Here is a 20,717-nt window from a genome sequence, read left to right on the forward strand (position 1 = left end):
CCTTGCAGAATGATACAGACTTCATTGAGTCTTTTGCAGTCATACAGTAAAATGACAAACCAGTCAACTGCTTTGATGATAACACAGAGACCATTAACAGGTACCACCAGTTATCTGCGGAGCAACTTTGGGGGTCATCACCATTTAGATTACCTGGAAGTCTTCAACAATCCATTCAAGCCTCAGAAACTACTCCTTATTGCTAAGAGCTGCACTTTCAAGGTAAAAGGCGGCTTTAGAAAATCACTGAAAGCAAACTGTTTTCAAGGCCAGGCTGCACCAAGCCAAATAAATTCACTGGAAATCAGCAGTAGCTTTGAAGCTGCTTTGAACTGGATTTGTAAGAGTCTACCTATAAAGGAACCCACAATGATTACTGTGGAATGGGAGTAGAAAAGGCTTTCCACAGTCAGACAGTAATTTCTTAGGAATCGAACCATTAACCACTTGCTGACCGCAGATAGCCGAATGATGGCTTCAGTTCTGGGAGGGCATCACATGACGTCCTCCCAGAACACACCCTTTGATCTCTATGATGGCTGTGTCCTACGGACACAGCTGATCATGTGATGCGGTAAAAGGCCAATCACAGCAGCCTTTTACTACGTGATCAACCGTGTCCAATGACACAGCAGATCACCAGTAAATGCAGTTGCCTGTTATCGGCTGTACTTTCCTCACACTGTCACAGCGTGAAAAAAGTACTGCCAATGACCGCTAATTGTCAGAGGAAAGATCGGCACCGATCATCAGGGCACTGATGATCGGTGCCTAGCAGTGCCACACACCAGTGCCGCCCACAAGTGCCCAGCAGTGCCGCCAGTCAGTGCCTTCCATAAGTGCTGCCTATCAGTGCAGCCTCATCGACGCACATCAGTGAAGGAAAAAAATTACCTGTTCGCAAAATGTTATAATAGAAACTAATTTTTTTTTTTTAAAATAAATGCAAAAAATAAAATACCCAAGGGTGAGTACATACCACCAAAAGAAAGATCTATTTGTGTAAAAAAAATTTCTAAACATTTCATATGGATGCAGTGTTGAATGGCCGCGCAATTGTCATTAAAAGTATGACAGCGCAGAAAGCTGAAAATTGGCCTCAGCAGAAAGAGGGTGTAAGTGCCTGTTAGGCAAGTGGTTAAAGGGGCTACATTGTACTTAGCAACCAGTAAAATCTATAATGCTGGAATATGTAGCTTAACTGCTGCAAGTGTCCATAAATCAATGCACAAGCTCAGTTATTGAGCTAAGGTGTTGAAATCTAAGCTACCACATAATGCGTATCCGATTTCATCAACTGGGGGCAGCACAGTGGCTAAATGGTTAGCACTTCAGCCTGGCAGCACTAAAGTCATTGGTTCAAATTCCAACCACGGCATTACCTGCAGTTTGCATGTTCTCCCTGTAGCTGCATGGGTTTCTTCTGGGTACTCCGGCTTCCTCCACACTCCAAAGTTAAGCTGATAGGTCAATTGGATCCTGTCTAAATTGGCCCTAGTATGTGTATGTATGAATGTGAGAGACCTTAGATTTTAAGCTCCTTGAGGGCAGGGACTGATGTGACTGTACAATATATATGCGAAGAGCTATGCAAATTGATGGCGCTATACAAGTACCTGTAATAATTAACTATTTTTGCCAGCAGTGCAGCTCACTGCAGCATTTATACATTGCCTGGATGCCAGCAAGAGGCTAGTTAGCAAGGCATTGGTTAAGATTTTCAGTACTTTTTATCCAGCTAAATAGGTCAACACACAGAATAGCAATCATCCAGTATCCTGGCGTCTGTCACTGTGCACCCGGCAACTGATCAGCAGTGATAAAAAAGCAAAACAGGGTTTCAGTAACATCATGCTATACCTGTTGGCTAAGTTTTTTGAGGTAGGAGACAATGCTGTAGCTTAATCCATATTCCATGTTTTCTGGAAGGAGGTTTGAAGCACCCATCATTCTTAGAGCTTTCTTTAGAGGCTGAAAAATAAGCCCAGGAGGAAATTCAGCACCAAAACAAAAACAGGCAACATGTTAAAAATATTTCTTGTAAACTGTGACTTTAACTATTTTACAGACTAAACACTTACTCCAATATAGTATGGTGGCATTGTTTTCAAGTAGTTTTCAAAGAGCTGTCTCCACTTTAAAGATGGTTTAGTCTTGTGTACTTTTAACAAGTCATCTGAAGGAATAAAAACAAAAAAACAAAACCCACAACATTCTTAGTAGCTCGATTATTAACAAGTACTTAAGGACATTTCTTATTTACTTATTATTAGTTTATGTTAGACTTTCTTATAAAGCTAAATCTGCACTGGATACATAGGATTCTCTTCTAAAAATACTAGTTTTCTGGCTTTAATATAGTCACTATTACATGCCATTGAGGGCAAACTACAGATCTGAATAGTTACTCTGGGAAAACTACATAAAGATTTAAAGCTGGAAGATCAGCATGCTACCAAGCAGTTTTGCTTTTTCAGAGAGGTCAGCAGTCTACGTATTGACCTCCATGCAGTATGTGTGAAGACTCATTTATTCAGGTTTTGGTATATCCAATAGAAGGTATTCACGCTGAACATGTTTCATAGCTTCTCCAAACCACTTCTGTTCTAATGAGAGTCAACAAGATAACCCAGCATTTATATCCACACAGGTAGCAGAAGCACTCTAATTCAATCACCATGGACTGTGAAGATGTTGATTGTCCAAGAACAGAATGCTGGGGTATCATCCTGAAACGTTGCAATGAAGAAGTGGCTTGGAGTAGATACAAAATGTCTTCAACATTACATGACCAGTCCAGGTAGCCTCCCTAGCGGTCTGATTATGTCAGTATTTCTGTGCTCAAAGCGGTACATTTGTTTGCATGGAAATATGTCTTTTTTTTATTGTAGGCCTGTAATTCTAAGGAATAACTCATTGAAATCTGTCCGAACAAGAGTCTAGTAAACATACCGGGTATGTTAAAATGTGAAATACAAAATCATAAATTATAATTTAATAATCATAAAAAAAATATAATAAAAATAATTTAATTCAATAATGTAATAAAACCAAAAGCACTGAAATTTGAAATATAACGCCAAGTTCGCACATCACTGATCTTAGTCACAAAATCGTTTTCAGTGTCTGATGCCGAATTTCTCCACGAATCATTATCACTCAATTCTGCAAGTGTTTCTAATTTACTATCACTGTTCTCTAGCTGGTCTAAAACCGCTTTTGACCTAAAGGGACGCTTTTTGGACGCCATGGACGTTTCTCAGTTTCCAGGCAGAAAGAACAGTAAAAATGCAGGCAGGGCACAGGACAAAGCACTCGGGACAAAATGTATGTGAAATGCTTTGATACAGTAATGTTTTACTATGTGATTTTAGTGTATTTAGTGAATGTCACTTTTTAAAATTTTTTAAATTTCCCCCCTACGTTCCGACGTTACAGGGAATGGAACCCGGAAGACGGATGCCGGCATCGGCTGGAGGAGATGGCCGGGGACGCTGCAGGGGGGACATCGTGGGAGCGAAGGACAAGGTAAGTGCAGAAGGGATCCCGGAGCAACGCTGCAGGGTATTCCCGAGTGTAGCTCGGGGTTACCGCTTGTAGTGCTGAAACTTTACCCCGAGCTACACTCGGGAATACCTCCAGCGAGGTTAATTGTGACCAACTACTAATAGATATATCTCAGCACAAGTGACACGAAACTCTGGTTTATGAAAAAAAAAAAAGTTATTCAGGTATGTATTCTTCTATTTGTCTCAGCCTTTTTTTTTTGCCGCTGTGATCTGACTTCCTGTTAGAGGGTGCCTACGTTTATTGTTCCACTGACAGATTTTTCAAAGGTTTTATTTACTGATGAGATGAGACTCTTGACGGACCAGATGGATTGGCCCATGGCTGGATCAGTAACGGCCACAAAGCTCCCTCTTCGACACCAGAAAGGTGGAGGTGGGGTACTGGTATGGGTTGGTATTAATAAAGATGAGTTAGTTGGATCTTTTCAGGTTGAAGACAGACTCAAAATCAACTCCCCAACCTACTGCCAGTTTTTAGAAGACACTTCTTTCAAGCAATGGTACAGGAAAAAGTCTGCAATTTCCTCACCTGGCCTAAACCCTATTGAGAACTTGTGGGCCCTTCTTAAAAGGGAGATTTATGGTGAAGGAAAACAGTACACTTCTCTGAATAGTGTCTGGGAGGCTGTGGTTGCTGCTGCACAAAAACTTGATAGTCATCAGATGAAGAAACTGATATACTCAATGAATGGAAGGCTTATGACTGTTTTCAAAAAGAGGAGAGGCTATATTGGTCGATTATTTTTTTAAATGTCAGAAATGTTTATTTGTAAATTTTTAGTTATTTATTATTCCCACTTTAACAGATGAAAACAAACAAGGGAGACGGGAAATTTTTCATTTAGTTGCATAATTGTGCACACTAATTGTTGCCCAATAATTGTGCGCACAGTTATTCTCCTAAGAAAGCCAGAACCTCACTTTGCCTTTCTTAAATATTCAGATATGAGGTGTGTTAAATTGGTTGTAAAGGCAGAAGGTGTTTTACCTTCATGCATTCTATACATAAAGGCAAAAAACCTTCTGTGTGCAGCAGTGCCCCCAGCCCCCTCAATACTTACCTGAGCCTCATCATGATCCAACGATGTGAATAACAGCCCTGGCTGCCCCGGGTTCCTACCTCCTCATTGGCTGAGACAACAAGCAGGAACCTTTGGCTCCCACTGCTGTCAATCACAGCCAGTCAGCCAATGAGGAGAGAGGGGGCGGGGGGCCAAGCCACGGCTCCATGTATGAATAGACACAAGGAGCAGCGGGTGCCCCCATAGCAAGCTGCTTGCTGTGGGGGCACCCAATAGACAGGAGGAGTCAGGAGAGCCTGTGGTTGGACCCAAGAAGAGGATGCAGGCTGCTCTGTGCAAAACCACTGCACACAGAAGGTAAGTATAGACATGTTTGTTATTTTCCATTAAAAAAAAAAAAATCTTTAGAATCGCTTTAACATTTTGGATTGACCATGAGCACTGTAGTTGTTCAGTAATACAACTTGCCTAATAATTGTGCACACAGTGTACAGTCCATTTTACACAGTTTTCTATGGGACATGTTCACATCTATGCATTTACAGCTGCTGTGTTTTTGAATAAGGTCAGGAATAATTCTCACAGCAGATTGCAACACACATAGTTGTGAACCAGGCCTAAGGTTGCGTTTGAAGTAGTCATGATGTAGCTGCCCCACCTCCTTCAATCTCACAGCATTTACATGTGTTATTAGACTTACCTAGTAAAGGGAGAAGAACAGGATAGTTATAAGGCATCACAAACAAGTTGACACAATTCAGGGCAGTGCTAGCTTTCAAGTAGCCAAAAGGGTGACCAAGTTCACTGTACTTGGCACTGTTTGCTACAAACACCTGGTTGAAAGAAAAAAAAATATAAATATGTCATTGAGTTGCCTGCATCATCAGTTCTCAAACACAGAAACCTGCTTGCCACAGAAGACACCCACACCTCACCTATTCTACACATTAGTGAAAAACATCGGAGGAAGCTTTAAAGGCTACGTTCATCTTTTAAAAACAAGTCATAAAATTAGGACCACAGCCAAATGCGCCTACAATGGGCATGTGAGCATCAGAACTGGATCATGGAGCAATGGAAGCAGGTGGCCTGGTCTGATGAATCACATTTCCGTTTACTTCATGTGGATGGCCGGGTGTGTGTCTCACTTAACTGGGGAATAGATGGCACCAGAATGCAGTACAGGAAGAAGGCAAGCTAGTGGAGGCAGTGTGATTAATTGCCAATGTTCTGTTGGGATACTTTGGATACTGCCATTCATGTGGATGTTACTTGATACATACCACCTACCTAAACATTTGTGATGAAGAACATCCCTTCATATAAACAGTAATCCCTGATGGCAGTGCTCTTTTTCAGCTTGATAATGCACCCTGCCACACTGCAAAAATGTTTCAAGAATGGTTTGAAGAACATGACAACGAGGTCAAGTTGTTGACTTGACTTCAAAATTTTCCAGATCTCAATCACATTGAGCATCTGTGGAATGTGCTGGAAAAACAATTCTGATCCATGGAGGACCCACCTTGCAACTTACAGGACTTAAAGGATCTGCTGACTGCTTGGTGCCAGATACCACAGTATACCTTCAGAGGTCTAGTGGAGTTCATGCCTCAATGGGTCAGGGCTGTTTTGGCGGCAAAAGGGGGACCAACTTCATTATCAAGAGGGTCATCAAAATGTCATGGCTGTTCGGTGTATTTTTGCAGGGAAAAAAGGTGTCACAGGAGCCTGCACCCATAATCAGTGGATCAGATTTACACCATGTTACACCCTAAATACAGGTGTAACATGTAACCTGGTATAAAAGTTGAACTTAGCTTTCAAATAACTCCTACACATTTACATTGCATTTGTAAAAAACTTTCCAGTGATGAAGATACCTTGAAAGTGGAGTAGATAGACAGAACACCAAGTTAAAATTCACTTTTACTGGATTACTTTTGTTTAACAGAGCCAGACTAATAAAACCACTATACTGTGGGACTAATATGCAAGCCACTCAGGGCACTGCAAAATAGCCTTGTGCAGCTCAAGCAGCGTCAATCTACAGACAAGGAACAGAGACTTGTCAGCTGAATGAGCTAAGGCAGCAACAGGTCTGTTTTTATGTGACTGTCTGGACCAGTTAAACTAGGAAAATTCTAACTAGATTTTTCCTTTAAACTATATTCCATGAAAAGACAAAAAATCATGAAACATTTTTGATATGCGAACAGAATTGTAAAAAAAAAAAAATACAAATGTAGGTTTTGAAAAGAGTCACAAAACACTATAGGGGTTATTTACTAAAGCTGGAGGGTGCAAAATCTGGTGCAGCTCTGCAAAGATACCAAACAGCTTCCAGGTTTTACTGTGAAAGCCTAATTTTACAAGTTGAAGTTAGAAGCTGATTGGATACCATGCACAGCTGCACCACATTCTGGGTGCACCAGTTTTAGTAAATCTACTCCATTGTGTGGTTAGAAAACCTTGATATATGTTGGAACAAATAAGGACAAAAACTCACAGGCCAACACGTATGTGGTGATTTTCTTTCTAAAATATACTGTGTCAGTGGTGATGGCTCCAACTCATACTTGTCAAATGGCAGCTTATCTATGACCATCGGTTCAGAATTCGTGCAGGAAAACCTCACAATGGGATGGGAGGATCGTGGGGGCTGTTGAAAGACAGAATATATGTGTTACGCATATCATAGTTAAGTAAAAACAATTGGGATAGGCCTTTAATCAATAACATTTTCATTTTCTGACTTGAATGAGAAAAAAATATGCTCTGCAGTTATAACAAAATGCTATAGGTTGGTGTAAGACATTCAGTAAATATCTGGTTGTTCTGGGTAAAAGACACAGATTTCTAGATCACTGCACAGTACACAGACTCCTTTACTTACTAGTGTTGGAGAATTCTGATCTGGCCAGAAGGACTCTGGTACAGGCCAGTGACCAAGAGGGACACCAGTTTTAGGATTCGGTCGAACATAAATTAGTTTTCGACAGCTATGCCAAGGCTGGACTCCAACTGCTTTGATGTTATCTGTAATTCCATCTGTAATATAATAAGCCATTTTAAATGAGAAATAATTACCACATTCTGCAACAAATATAATACAGGCCTGTTTACCAGATCAGTCAACCTGTGCAAGCAAACCATTAAAGTAGGGAGAAGGAAACTTATAGTTTCTCTTGACGTTACAAAATGGCACAAACACAAGCTCACTGTCATAGTAAAACTTCATTAGTACATCACTAAACTAAGCAACTAGCTAAAAACACAGATGGAACATATATTTTGGAACGGTTTGTCAATATAGCACCACAGTTAGCAGTGATCTGTTTTTCACAAAGCAACTGCCATTTCCTGTGCAGTCAACTGAGCAGCCAGCAAAGCACTGCTACTTTCAATAGTCTGACACCGCAACGTTCACTCCATCTTTTCCGACACTTGCCAGCGTTCCCTTCACAAGATCACCAGGAGAGGAAAAGTGCTTACAAACTTATTCTGCTGATCTTGTCTGCTCTGATTGCGTGATCTGTTGGATAGACAGTGTGTATAGCAGGGTTCATTTGATCTCATTTGTTATCACAGTATTCAGACTCAAGTGTATTTAGAGACCTGTCATCACCTCCATATGCTCTGAAGTGAGCTAGAAGAAAAGAAAATCGCTCAATTCCCCCATCAACACAGACAGTGTTTATGGGGAAATCCCTTCCACAGAGCTTTTGTGGTCTCCCAGTGGGGGGAGGGTGCGGGGAGCTGTCCCTGCCAGGAGAACAGACACTGATTATTGCTAGCGGATATAGCCGCTGGCAATAATTGCATGAAAAAAATGACATGCTGGTTGTACCAAAGTTGATTGATCGATCACCTTGGGGACAATCAGCCTGCCCATACATGGTTCGAATCTCAGCCAAAATTCTGTCTATGGCCAGCTTTACGCTTCCAAACAGGCATCCAAACAGGCATCCGTACACTGATAAAAGCAAAAAATGATTTTAAAAGTCATAAACACAAACGTATACAGATAAAAAGCAGAATCTTCCACAGCTGAACTGAATGCTGTGAGGGTAGACTGCAGGAGAGCAGGATGTTAAGCAACCTGTGTGCCGTCTATGTAAACATGCTTGCTGGCATCTGCCAAACCTGAGGGTGTATGGACAAAAGAAAAATATTCAAAGATTTAACATCACAAAATTTTGTGAGGATTTTCATCTGTATTGAGGTATAGCCAATTTGTAAAAGTGGATCTTCCATGAAAAATGGAAGGTCTTCTTCCCTGACTACTTCTTCACTGCTTAAATAAATTAGCATTAAATTGAAAGTAAAGGTAATTTTTCTTTTTTCTTAAAATAACAAACATGTTATACTCACCTCCTCTGTGCAATGGGTTTGCACAGAACGGCCCCAATCCTCCTTTTCTTGGTTTCCCTGCTGGAGATCTGGCTCCTCCTCTTCGTCATGTGCTCCCCTTAGCAAGCCACAACGTGTGCTCATACACACACATAGCGGGGCTTAGCCCTGCACCCGCTTCCTCCTCACTACATTTGATTCACAGCTGCAGGAGCCAATGGCTCCTGCTGCTGCTTGTGTCCTGTGTGAAGAGGAAGAGAGGGGAGAACAGATGCAGCCGTGCATAGCGCTGGATCTCTCCTCCCCTCTCTCTCGCCACTCACATAGGGAAGGGGGAGGGCAGAGAGCAGTAAAACGTTTTTTTACCTTAATGCAGGGAATACATTAAGGTAGAAAAAAAAATTGGCTTTAGGACTACTTTAGATTATAAAATAAAGAATTTAAAAGAAATAAGGTAAAACCTACTTACCTAGCTCCCAGCTTATGGGAGGTGCAAGTAATGTCACGGCTCCATTCAACGTCCTCCTGGCCACTCGAAATCCCACAAGAATGCATTACTGCAATGACTGGGATGTATTAGCTTGTGTCCAGCTATACATCCCAGTCATTGCAGTAATGATTTCAAGTGTTCAGCTATCCCAGGAGGCAATAGTATGAAAACAAATATGTGAAAAATATTGTTTTTTTTCTTAGGCTAGGTTCACACCTATGCAATTTGCGTTGGATCCGCTTCTGCAGTGCGTTGTGCGGTTTTTGCACGAGTTGATGCGTCTTGCGTTTTTTTTTTTCTTTGCCAACTTGTCGCTGGGCAGATTAAAATGCAAAATGCACCAAAAACGTAGTACGTGCATTTCTGCAGCGTCTCCATTGAGGTCTATTGACCGAAAACGCAAAGTTTTGCATTTAAAAAAGTCCCTGACCCTTTCCAAAAAATGCACTGGGTGAAAACACGGAGATGTGAACGTGCCCCCATAGGAAATAATGTTAAATGGACCGTACTGCATTGCTGCAAAATGCCAAACACACCGCAAAATGCTTAGATGTGAACCTAGACAATCTGCTAATTTTGTTTTAGAGGCAGGGGCTGGTAGGGAAGCGTGCCTTCCTTTCCTCATGGATGGTCTAGTTTAATAAAAAAAAAAAAAAAGTAATTAAATGCGATTACCATCAGGAAGTGAAGGATCAGGTCCAGATTTTTCAAAGTTTATCACCACACCACTTTGAACTTTTTGTGCCAATGACTCCAGACATTGATTCAACATTCGCTGTGAGAACACACCGTATGAGCGACCTGGAAAAGAGGAAAATATTCTTGCTTACTTTAAACTTTTTTTTTTTCATTAAAATTTTCTGCAGAAAGAAAATGTTGATTTCAGTCAGAGAGTACATCTACTATGCTAGGTTCATAAAGAGAACTGGTATGACAAATTGTGTCAGAGGTGATTTTCAGTGTTATTTTCACCACTGGATGACGCAAAGCCATGCTAAATCCTGCTACTGTCAGCACTGTCTGATCTGCGTTTGTCGATATCAAACAGGCGTAGAAGAGCAATTTATAGGACTCAAACTACAAACAGGCTCCTGTCCTAACCAATCAAGGAATAGCACTTATGCCAATTTAGTGACCTCCCCCTTCCTTCCTTCCCCCACTCCCCATTGCGCACAGTTCACCTGTTATTTCATTCTTTTTCCTATCACTTTTTTCTGAAAATCCTTCGCCACATTCCTTAGTCTCACACATCCTTGACACCATAAATCCAATCGCCATCTGACTTGGAATATGGCAATTAATTTGCAATCTACATTCACCATGAACTAGAGTGTCTACCCTGTAAATGAACTCTCCAGTTTTGACCTCTCCATAATGGAGGTTATGGATTAGTTAAAACTCTCCAAAATGGTTTTTCAAACCCATATTTTCAGTAAAAAATACACTAAAGTTAACTTTATTGGAAACAATATATGACCCAATTTTTTTTTAGTAAATATAAACAATAAGGTTCAGGGGCGGACTGACAACTCATGGAGCCCCCGGGCAATAAGGGATCATGGGGCCCCTGTGTCCTTGCCCAAACTCAAAAAAGCCTATGAAAAAGGTACAAGGGGCATCTCATGGGGCCCCCTACTGACCCCAGGCCCTCGGGCAGTGCCGAGTTTCCAAATGGTCAGTCCGCCCCTGATAAGGTTGTATTAAGCAAATGGCTACTCAACATGTGAAATTTTAAACTGCTTGTGCCCATGAAATGGTGGCAAACTTTGGTACCCAAATTTTCTATAGGCTATGCTTTAAAAGCCTATACAGGTTATCAGTTAAGAATTACCATCAAAGCGGAATTAACCACTTAAGCTCCACCGACATATCCGTATCTCGCTGGAGTTTGAGCCGTTGTACCGGGACGATCCCTGCAGCTGCAGGCATCATCCCAGTACCATTATTCAGAGCCAACAGTTGGCTTTGTTCAACTCTGTTAAATAGTAAACCGAAGCAATGACCTGACATTGCTTCCGGTTTACTTAGAAATACACAGCACCATATTGGTATCATTGAATGCTTTTAAGGGCAGAGGAGGGATTTGGGGTCTCAGTGACCCCAGACCCCTCCATAAACAGTATCTGTCACATGCATATTGCTGCCCCAATTGATGTTTACATTCTTTGTGACAGCAATAAAAGTAATAATAAAAAAAATGTAAAGCGACAATGAAAAAAATAATAATTACAAAAATGAAAAATCAATGTATCCCTGTCCTTATGTGCAAAGGTGAACACAGGCATCGGGCACAATTTTAAAGCGTGACATGTTTGGTATCCATTTACTCGGCATAACATCTTTTATATTTTACAAAAAATGGGTTATGTATTGTGTTTTTTTTTTTTGCATTTCTTCCCCAAAAAATTGCATTTGAAAAATTGCTGCGCAAATACTGTGTGCTATTTAAAAAAAAATTACAAAACCCACCAATTTATTCTTTAGGGCTTCTGCTTTAAAATACATAATGTTTAGGGGCTTTGTAGCAAAAAATACTGACTGTTACATGTAAACAAAAGGTGCCAGAAAAGGCTTGGTCTGGAAGTGGTTAAACCCAAAACCAAAATATGTTTTCTTTAGTTTTCTTTTTTAGGCTTAGGCTAAAAATGTATAACATAATTTTATCACTGTACTGTTACAATATAAATTGAACAAGTCAGTTACGTCCAAGTGTTCCTTTTAAGAAGTCAATCAAGTTTTACTCCAGAGAGAAGACACTAACCTCCAGTGACATCACACATAGGAGTGATTGAGGAGTCATCCGCCTGGACAGCAGTCACCTGTTCTTGCTCAACAGATGTTGCGCCGGGTATTCGAAGAACTAAGGCAAAAAGTCTTTGATCCCACCGAAATGGCTCTTTTGTTAACTCGCTTCCAGGTAATGGAGAATTTAAAGGCAAGTGGAGCTAAGAGCAATAAATACGTAATTAGAAAAAATTATGGATACTCAGCCAGAATGCCTGCAATGAACGTTTAAAAAACAAGGCATATAGTGGTTTAAACAGATTTTTTTTAAAGGCTTTCCTGGTCACAGAACAGCAGATAAGTAACACTTTGGAAAAGAAAAAAGCTGCAAACATAGCAGTATCTCAAATATTTTACCTCTTTAAAGCTAACAATTGAACCCAATCCTACCATATAGCATTGAAAGGTCTACCTCCAACCACCAGTCCCATAAGAGACGTTGTGCTGTTTTTGTATTCAAAAAACAAGTTATCCTATAAAAACAAAGTGGTTGTAAAGGAAAACTAAAAGAAACAAAAAAAAAAAAAAAACTCACATCTATACTTACCTGCTCTGTTCAATAGAATTGTATAGAGCAGCTCTGATCTTCCCTTTCTCGGGTCCCCCTGCCGGCGCTCCTGGCTCCTCCTCTCTTTCTGGTACTCCCAAAAGGAAGCCAATTTCCATGGGGGCACTCGTGCAGGCTCGCTCCATTGACACCAGGCAGTGGGACCACCCACTCCCTTGTCATAGGAATTGAGTCCGCTGCCATCGATCTACCCAGTGAGGAGGGACAAAGCCAGGAGAGCCGCAGCTCTCACAAAAAGTGATGCATCGCAATGGGGCTCAGATAAGTATAAAGGGGGTGAGGGGGCATATCTGTGACACAGAAGGTTTTTTACCTTAATGCAAAGAATGCATCAAGATAAAATTCCTTGAGGCTTTACAACTGGTTTAGCTAGGAGAAAATAAATAAACCAAACCATTCAAAATACAGTTGAAAGAATATTTTTTCTTCACTGGCTTGAGTAAGCACCTATGCAAGAAAACCGACTACTGCCTGCAGGCTCTCAGGCGAATGCTGGCTAATTATAAGGAACAAAAAGGTACTACAGACACTAGTTAAAGGATAAGTTCACTTAAATAAATAAAATAAATAATAAATGCACATCTTTTTGCAGGTAAACAAAATGTGCATATTTTTATTTATTTTTTTTAAGAACCTGGAAAGCATTGTACCAGTGATCAGATCACTGGTACTATGCAGGTCTCCTGCAGACTGTCAGTGTAAGCTGTCTGTTCGTATATCGTACAGGCAGGCAGTTTCACACTGACAGAAAAAAATCAATGTAGTTAATTGAGAACTACAAGCTGACAGCTGCAAAGGCTGTCAAGTAACTGCAGTTTCCCATTCACAGAACTCTGTGAACAAATGACGCAGCTGGGCAGGCACAGCCCCACAGGGGCCCATTTGTTTAAAATTGTGACAGCTAGCTGGGTAGAAGATTCCCAACTATCTGTCACAACGGGGGATTGGGGGTACAGGGGCTGGTGCTACAGTAAAGTTACACCCTGAAAATAGGTGTAACATTTTACGAAAGATGAACTTATCCTTTAAAGAAAATATAACCCAGTGCTATAGGGATGAAGCATTTGTGTCTAGGTGAGCCAAGCAAACATCTTCTTGTTACAATACAACTTCCCATTGTGGCAGTTTTAATAAATTGCAGCAAATTCAAAACTAAAAGACCAGGAGAATAGCAAAAGTCATGCAACAAAATAGCATTCGTCACAGAAAGGAAAATATGTTCTTACTTCCTCCTGAACTCCACTGTTAGTTGTAAGTTTACTTCCATCTGTTATTGCAATTATGATAGCAGGCTCCAAGAAGAAAGGATTTCTTCCCTGTGAGGGAAAAAATGAAATTAGGTTAAATTAAGGTTCTGAATTCAGTTATCCGCAAGGCTTTTGCTCTATTTATGGGCCTCGGAATGTTCTCCCTGTATCTGCATGGGCTTCTGCCAGAATGTTCAGACATAGTGGTAGATCAACTTGCCTTCCTCTCAACTGTATGGTAAAGTGTGTGTGTGTATGTATATATATATATATATATATATATATATATATATATATATATATATATATATATATATATATATATATATAATCTATCTGTAGAGGGGAGAGATCGGGACAGGGATTAACGTGAATGGCTCTGCGTGCTTGGGAAAGCATTATAGAAAGCCATCACTCCACCATTTCGTTCAGCTGGTATGAATTTAAGATTATAGAGCGTTGTAAACAAGTAGTAAAAGCAGAATTAAACACTATGCTTTACAACCAAGAATGCAGTCATCTTAGCCTATGATTTACAGTTGACATGGTGCTGTATGTGATCAATTTGAAAACAAACCATATGATGACTTGACAGTTCGGTTGAGAACAGAAACAACTGACAGTTTTCACAGAATGCCTTGACTAACGGTTTTGGGAAACCGTTAAATCGACGGGCTTAGTTCCGCTTTGGGAACAATCAGGTAAAAAAATAAAAGGAAGCCTAAAGTATGCCTTGCTGACTTGACTGGGACACCCCTCCAAATCATTAGATTTAGGTGTTCCAATCACCTCCATGGTCACAGGTGTATAAAAATCAAGCACCTAGGCATGTAGACTGCTTCTACAAAGGAAGTGAATCCAATCATGATACTGTGATAGGTTGCCTCCTGTTGAATAAGTCCATCCATGAAATTTCCTTGCTACTAAATATTCCACAATCAACTGTTAGTGGTAGTATAACAAAATGGGAGCAACTGGAAACAGAAGCAACTCAGCCACGAAGTGGTAGGTCACGTAAAATCACAGAGAGGGGTCAGTGCATGCTGATTTGTTTCATTTTTGAAGCCTTACAATGGCCTGTTTCACTTGCATGGACAGCTCCTTTGAATGCATGATATAGGTTGACAACAATAGATTCCAAATGCAAATACCACACTAAGAACCAACTCCAGACCTTTTACCTGCTTAATTGATGAAGAAATAACGAAGGAGTAGCCCATACATGGTCATGAAACAGCTTTTGATTCAACTGTTCAATTTCTTTTGGTCCCTTGAAAAAGGGGGGATGACTACTCTTAGAGAGCTGTAATTCCTAAACCCTTCCTCCAATTTGGATGTACATACCCTCAAATTAAACCTGAGAGAGTGTGCACTTTCAGCCCATATCCATTATATAACTATAGCTTGAATATATTTTGGTAAGTACCTGAAAAAAACTAAAATTGTGCCTGTGTCCAAATACATATATGAACCGAAGTGTATTTACATAGTTAGTCTGGCTGAAAAAAAGACAAAAGTCCATCCACTTCAACCATAAAAAAAAAAAAAAAATTTATAAATCCTATACCCACAGTTGATCCATAGGGAGGCAAAAAACCCAGCAAAGCATGATCCAATTTGCTCCTGCAGGGGGAAAAAATTCCTTCCTGATCCCCCGAGAGGCAATCGGATATTGGCTGGATCAACCTTACCTATAAATGTTAGTATCCAGCTATATTCTGTGTATCTAAGATATTATCCAGGCCTTTTTTTTAAAGCAATCCACTAAGCTGGCCAGAACCAACTCTTGATGGAGTCTATTCCACATTTTCACAGCTCTCACTGTGAAGAAACCTTTCCATATTTGGAGATCAAATTTCTTTTCCTCCAGACATAAAGAGTGCCCCCTTGTCCTCTGTGATGACCTCAGGGTGAATAACTCTACACCGAGTTCACTATATGAACCACTGATGTATTTATACATGTTGATCATATCCCCCCTTAATTTCCTCTTCTCAAGAGAGAATAAATTCAGTTCCTCTAATCTTTCCTCATAGCTGATCTCCTCCATTCCTCGTATCAGTTTGGTTGTCCTTCTCCGCACTACTTTCTCCAGTTCCCCAATGTTCTTTTTGTGAATTGGTGCCCAAAATTGAACTGCATATCCCAGATGAGGTGTTACTAAAGATTTGTACTGGGGTAATATGATATCTCTCTCTCTGGAGTCTATACCTTTTAAAACAAGAGAGGATTTTGATCGCTTTAGAAACCGAAGTTTGGCATTGCATGCCATTATTAAGCTTTGATCTACCAGAACTCCCAGATCCTTCTCCACCATTGATTCCCCCAGTTGTACTCCCTAGTATTTATGAAGCATGCATATTCTTAGCCCCCAAGTGCAGAACCTTACATTTATCAACATTAAATCTCATTTGCCACATAATTTGCCCAATTAAACAGTGCATTGAGGTCGGCTTGTAAATTGGAGACATCCTGTAAGGACGTTATTCCACTGCACAGCTTGGTGTCATCTGCAAAGACTGAAATGGGATTTTTAATTCCAGACCCTATATCGTTTATAAATATATTAAAAAGGGTCCAAACACTGAACCTTGGGGGACACCACTGACAATACTAGACCATTCAGAGTATGAATCATTAACCACTACTCTCTGAATACGATCTTTTAGCCAGTTTTCTATCCATTTACATACAGATTTTTCCAAGCCTGTAGACTTTACCTTACACATTAGCCGTGTGTGGGGAACTGTGTCAAACGCTTTTGCAAAATCCAAGTATACCACGTCCACCGCCACCCCTGTCCAAAATTTTGCTCACCTCCTCATAAAAAGAAATCAGATTTGTTTGACAACTTCTGTCTTTCATGAATCCATGCTGTCTGTTGCTTAAAATATATTTTTCCAGCAAGAACTCATCTATGTGGTCTTTTATTAAACTCTCCAGTATCTTCCCAACTATAGAAGTTAAACTAAAAGGTCTATAATTACTTGGTAAAGATTTACCCCTTTTTAAATATTGGCACCACATTGGCCTTACGCCAATCCAGTGGTACTATGCCAGTCATTAGAGTCCTTTAAAAATTATAAACAATGGCTTTGAAATGTCAGAGTTCAATTCTTTAAGGACCCGTGGGTGTATGCCATCCGGTCCAGGTGCTTTATTTACCTTTATTCTATATTTATTCTAAATATTTTTGGATCATATCAATTGTGAGCAAATGTGGATCATCTGGAACTGTGTCAATACCATGCCCATTATAGACAAGAGCTCCCCCATGCTCCTTAGTATACACAGAGCTGAAGAAGGTATTTAATAATTTTGCCTTCTCTTTGTCCCCAGTCACCCACTATAGATTATTTTGTAAAGGGCCAACATGCTCGGACCGGACTTTTTTACTATTAATATATTTGAAGGATTTTTTGGGGTTTGTCCTGCTATCTTTTGCAATCTGTCGTTCGTTTTCAAATTTTTGCGGCCTTTATTTCCTTTTTGCATATTCTGTTATATTCTTTGTAACGTTTAAATGATGATAGCCTTGCTTAATTTTTATATTTAAAAAAAGCTATTTTATTATCTATAGCTTTTTTTTTTAGAACTTTGGCTGTAAGCCACATAGGTGTGAATTGTAGCCTTTTAAACTTGTATGTATATATATATATATATATATATATATATATATATATATATATATATATATATACATACATACACACACACCACACACATACAATAGTTCAATGCTTTAGCAGTATGCCTCAAGTTATTAGTATCTGTTTTGCAAATAAGTAAAATATATAAATTCGTAAAGTACATCAAGCCACCCCAGTCAAGGTTTTCATTGTTATCGGTGGCTCCATTAGAAAAATTTACTATTACTTGCTCTGCTAACAACTGTTTCACCAAACAGGAAGTGAAGGGAAATCTACAACTGGGACACAAAGTGACAGGTATTCTAACCTTCCCTTACTCCACTAAAGAAAACCATTTTTATTTCTGTTATTGGTGGAGAATTCACCCCACTTTCTTTTTCGTTAATGTGGACAACAGAACAAGAAACGCAGGCAAATCTCTATAAAGTTGCCCCATTTTGCAGTAAAAAAAAAAAAAAAAAAAAAAAAAAAAACACAGAAAGGGGTTCTTAACCGTCCTCACTATCCAAAACAAAACCTGGCTATACATGGCTTGAACTTCAGCCGAATCCTGCTAAACTGGACAAAAATCGAGCGGTGGGTGGCCTTGTGGGCACCATCCAGCTCAAAGGAACCTGGTGCAAAACTGTTGGCAGAACAGTGACTGCATCCAATCAAATGCCATCATTGTTTGGGCATTCAAGGGCCTTGGGTCCTACGTTTGTTTGAATATTATAGCCGGCAATAAATGGGCTGAATAAAAGATATCTAGTGTGCTAGCTTTAGAAAACGTGTTGTGGGTTGTACACTTTAAACTAAAAGTAGTGCAGCAGCACTGAAGGCCTAGGAATCTTGGCAGTCCCAACCTTGCACAATGGTTTCTGCAGCTAAATGTGCCAATGCCGAGAAAGGAGAACTGCAACGGTGACATCTACAGGTCAAAAAGGAGTTTAACTTGATTGATAAACGATATAGAACTCTGTACATGTACAGTAATGTAACAATAATGTACTACAAAGCCCACAAAACCATTGTAGATAATCAGGAGAAATACTGTATGTTATCTAGCAGCATGTTTGGATTGATATTTTGCACTGGATTTACATATGTTGAGTAGAATACATAAAATAGTAAAGCTGGCCATTGGCAATAAGCAGGTAGAACAGCCCACACATTTACATTTTATCTAGAAAAAGTGCACATTACACCCTTACATTAGAAAAGGGAATTCGTAGAATCCATAGCCAGAAAAAAAAAAAAATTCCAAGCCCTGACATTCAAGTGAAGATGCTGCTTAGATAAGCTACAAAACATCTTTAACATAACAGAATAGGCCCAGTGAATGTGACTAATATGAACTATACTATAACCTGAAAAAATGAGAATACTTTCATACAAAAGAAATTCAACTATTTACATGAAGTTAGCCAGGGAAGTCTCAAGCTATCCTGACAAGTTAGGCTCCACTAGCCTTCTGCATTTATTTTACTCAGGAAAAATTATTTGTGTATAAACTTTATGCTTCCCAGAAGTAGTTCTGCATTTTAAAAGTACATGCATTCAGAGTCACTAATCTGCCCCTGGAAGCACAAAATTCTATTTTATCTAAAAACAGCTAAACTGAATGTGCCTAAACACAGGTAAATGCAAGGTTTGAATTATACCATGTAAAATGATAATATGTATATGTGTTTAGAAATATCATATAAACGTGTGAAAGAAGCCTTTAACATGAACAGGCAGAGCAAGTGGCCATCTTAGTTTTTTACTTGCCGACTAAGGTTCCATTCACATTAGCACGTCTCCAAAGTCGTGTGATTTCCAGTGCGACTTTGATGCGACTTGGGGTGCGACTTTGATCCGACTTTACATTTACTGGACTAAAGTCACATCAAACGTTGTACCAAAGTAGTGCAGGAACTACCTTGAAGTTGCACAGACTGAAAGGGTAGTCACTGGGAAACATGGGGTGCGACCCTAAAGTGGGCCTGAATCGTATGTCTCAACTGCAAGTATTTATTTAAAAAAACAAAACATAAAAAAAAACAAAAAAAAAACCACATGGGGTAAATCATATTGCTGACTTAGATATTCAAATGAGTGTAATGTTCTATGATCATATATGTGTTTCAATGTAACTATTCCTCTAGGTATTCACAAACCACTATCAGAAAATACATTGAGATGTTCTACAGAAGGATTGTTCCACATAAGAACCTCTAGGGGAGTACCCATAAATCCCGCTAACTTTTTAACCTCTCTCCACACTGTCCTAGCCGGAGTCACTATAGAGATCTTCACTCAGGCCTTCCATTCCACATTCATAGGTCCAGTTTTATTGCAAATCTTTCAACATTTTAAGACATTGTCTTAAATTTAAAAAAGATATAAAGCAAAGTTTTCCTAAAATAATCCTAAAATCTAGAAAATCTGAAGCCTTGTTTTACAAAAGCACACATAGGGGTTTTCAAAGTAGCGGACATTTGAACTGCTTGGACTATGCCTATACTTCCTTTCTATAGTCAAATGACCCCCATTACCTTTTCCATTGCCTCTCCTCTTCCTCACAGTCACAAGACAAAAGTAGAAGCTGTAAAATACTTATCTTTCTTCTAGAAATTGCTTCCCTGGGACCCCTACAGAAGACATTTGAGTGTCTGAATGTCTGGGCATTTAGTCAGATTTTGCTGAAGTGGAGGATCACAGTTTCTGCAGTAAGATATTTCATGGTTTCGGCTATCATTATTATTACACGACTTAAATAACGCCAAATGTTTGCGCAGCACTTTACAATATAAAATTACTTAATACTATAAAATGGTGATCTTAATCTTTGCCCTCATCAGGATCATGTGTGCCACCTGTATTACAATACAGTTCCCAGTCCCTCCTGCCCGACTGACGTGTCACAACAATGTCTGTATATATAGATGTACTCTCAGCTGCAGTACCTTAAAAGAAAATGGCACAGGATTAAAAGCTTCCCAGCCTCACAAATATACATCACTGATCAACAAGTGTAAAGCCCAATTCTAGCCAAAACTTTGCTTCATTT

The 20,717-nt window shown here is 39.7% G+C and overlaps 1 protein-coding gene across 2 annotated transcripts in view; it reads right to left on the bottom strand.

The window, feature by feature from the left end:
• Nucleotides 1-20,717, bottom strand: part of LOC149440042 (integrator complex subunit 6-A-like) — a 67,682-nt gene that overhangs the window by 12,712 nt on the left and 34,253 nt on the right. For both annotated transcript variants that reach the window (XM_089659008.1, XM_089659009.1), the window contains 8 exons: nt 14,013-14,102; nt 12,196-12,379; nt 10,110-10,235; nt 7,488-7,642; nt 7,101-7,253; nt 5,292-5,424; nt 2,082-2,176; nt 1,861-1,971 (listed from right to left, as the gene is read on the bottom strand). In XM_089659008.1, the coding sequence (XP_089515134.1) occupies nt 1,861-1,971; nt 2,082-2,176; nt 5,292-5,424; nt 7,101-7,253; nt 7,488-7,642; nt 10,110-10,235; nt 12,196-12,379; nt 14,013-14,102 (1,047 nt within the window). The remainder of the gene's footprint in view (nt 1-1,860; nt 1,972-2,081; nt 2,177-5,291; nt 5,425-7,100; nt 7,254-7,487; nt 7,643-10,109; nt 10,236-12,195; nt 12,380-14,012; nt 14,103-20,717) is intronic.

This window comes from Staurois parvus, unplaced genomic scaffold, assembly GCF_062004578.1.
Source record: "Staurois parvus isolate SC_StPar_1 unplaced genomic scaffold, SC_StPar_1.0 ptg001125l, whole genome shotgun sequence".
NCBI classification, from domain to species: Eukaryota; Metazoa; Chordata; class Amphibia; order Anura; family Ranidae; genus Staurois; species Staurois parvus.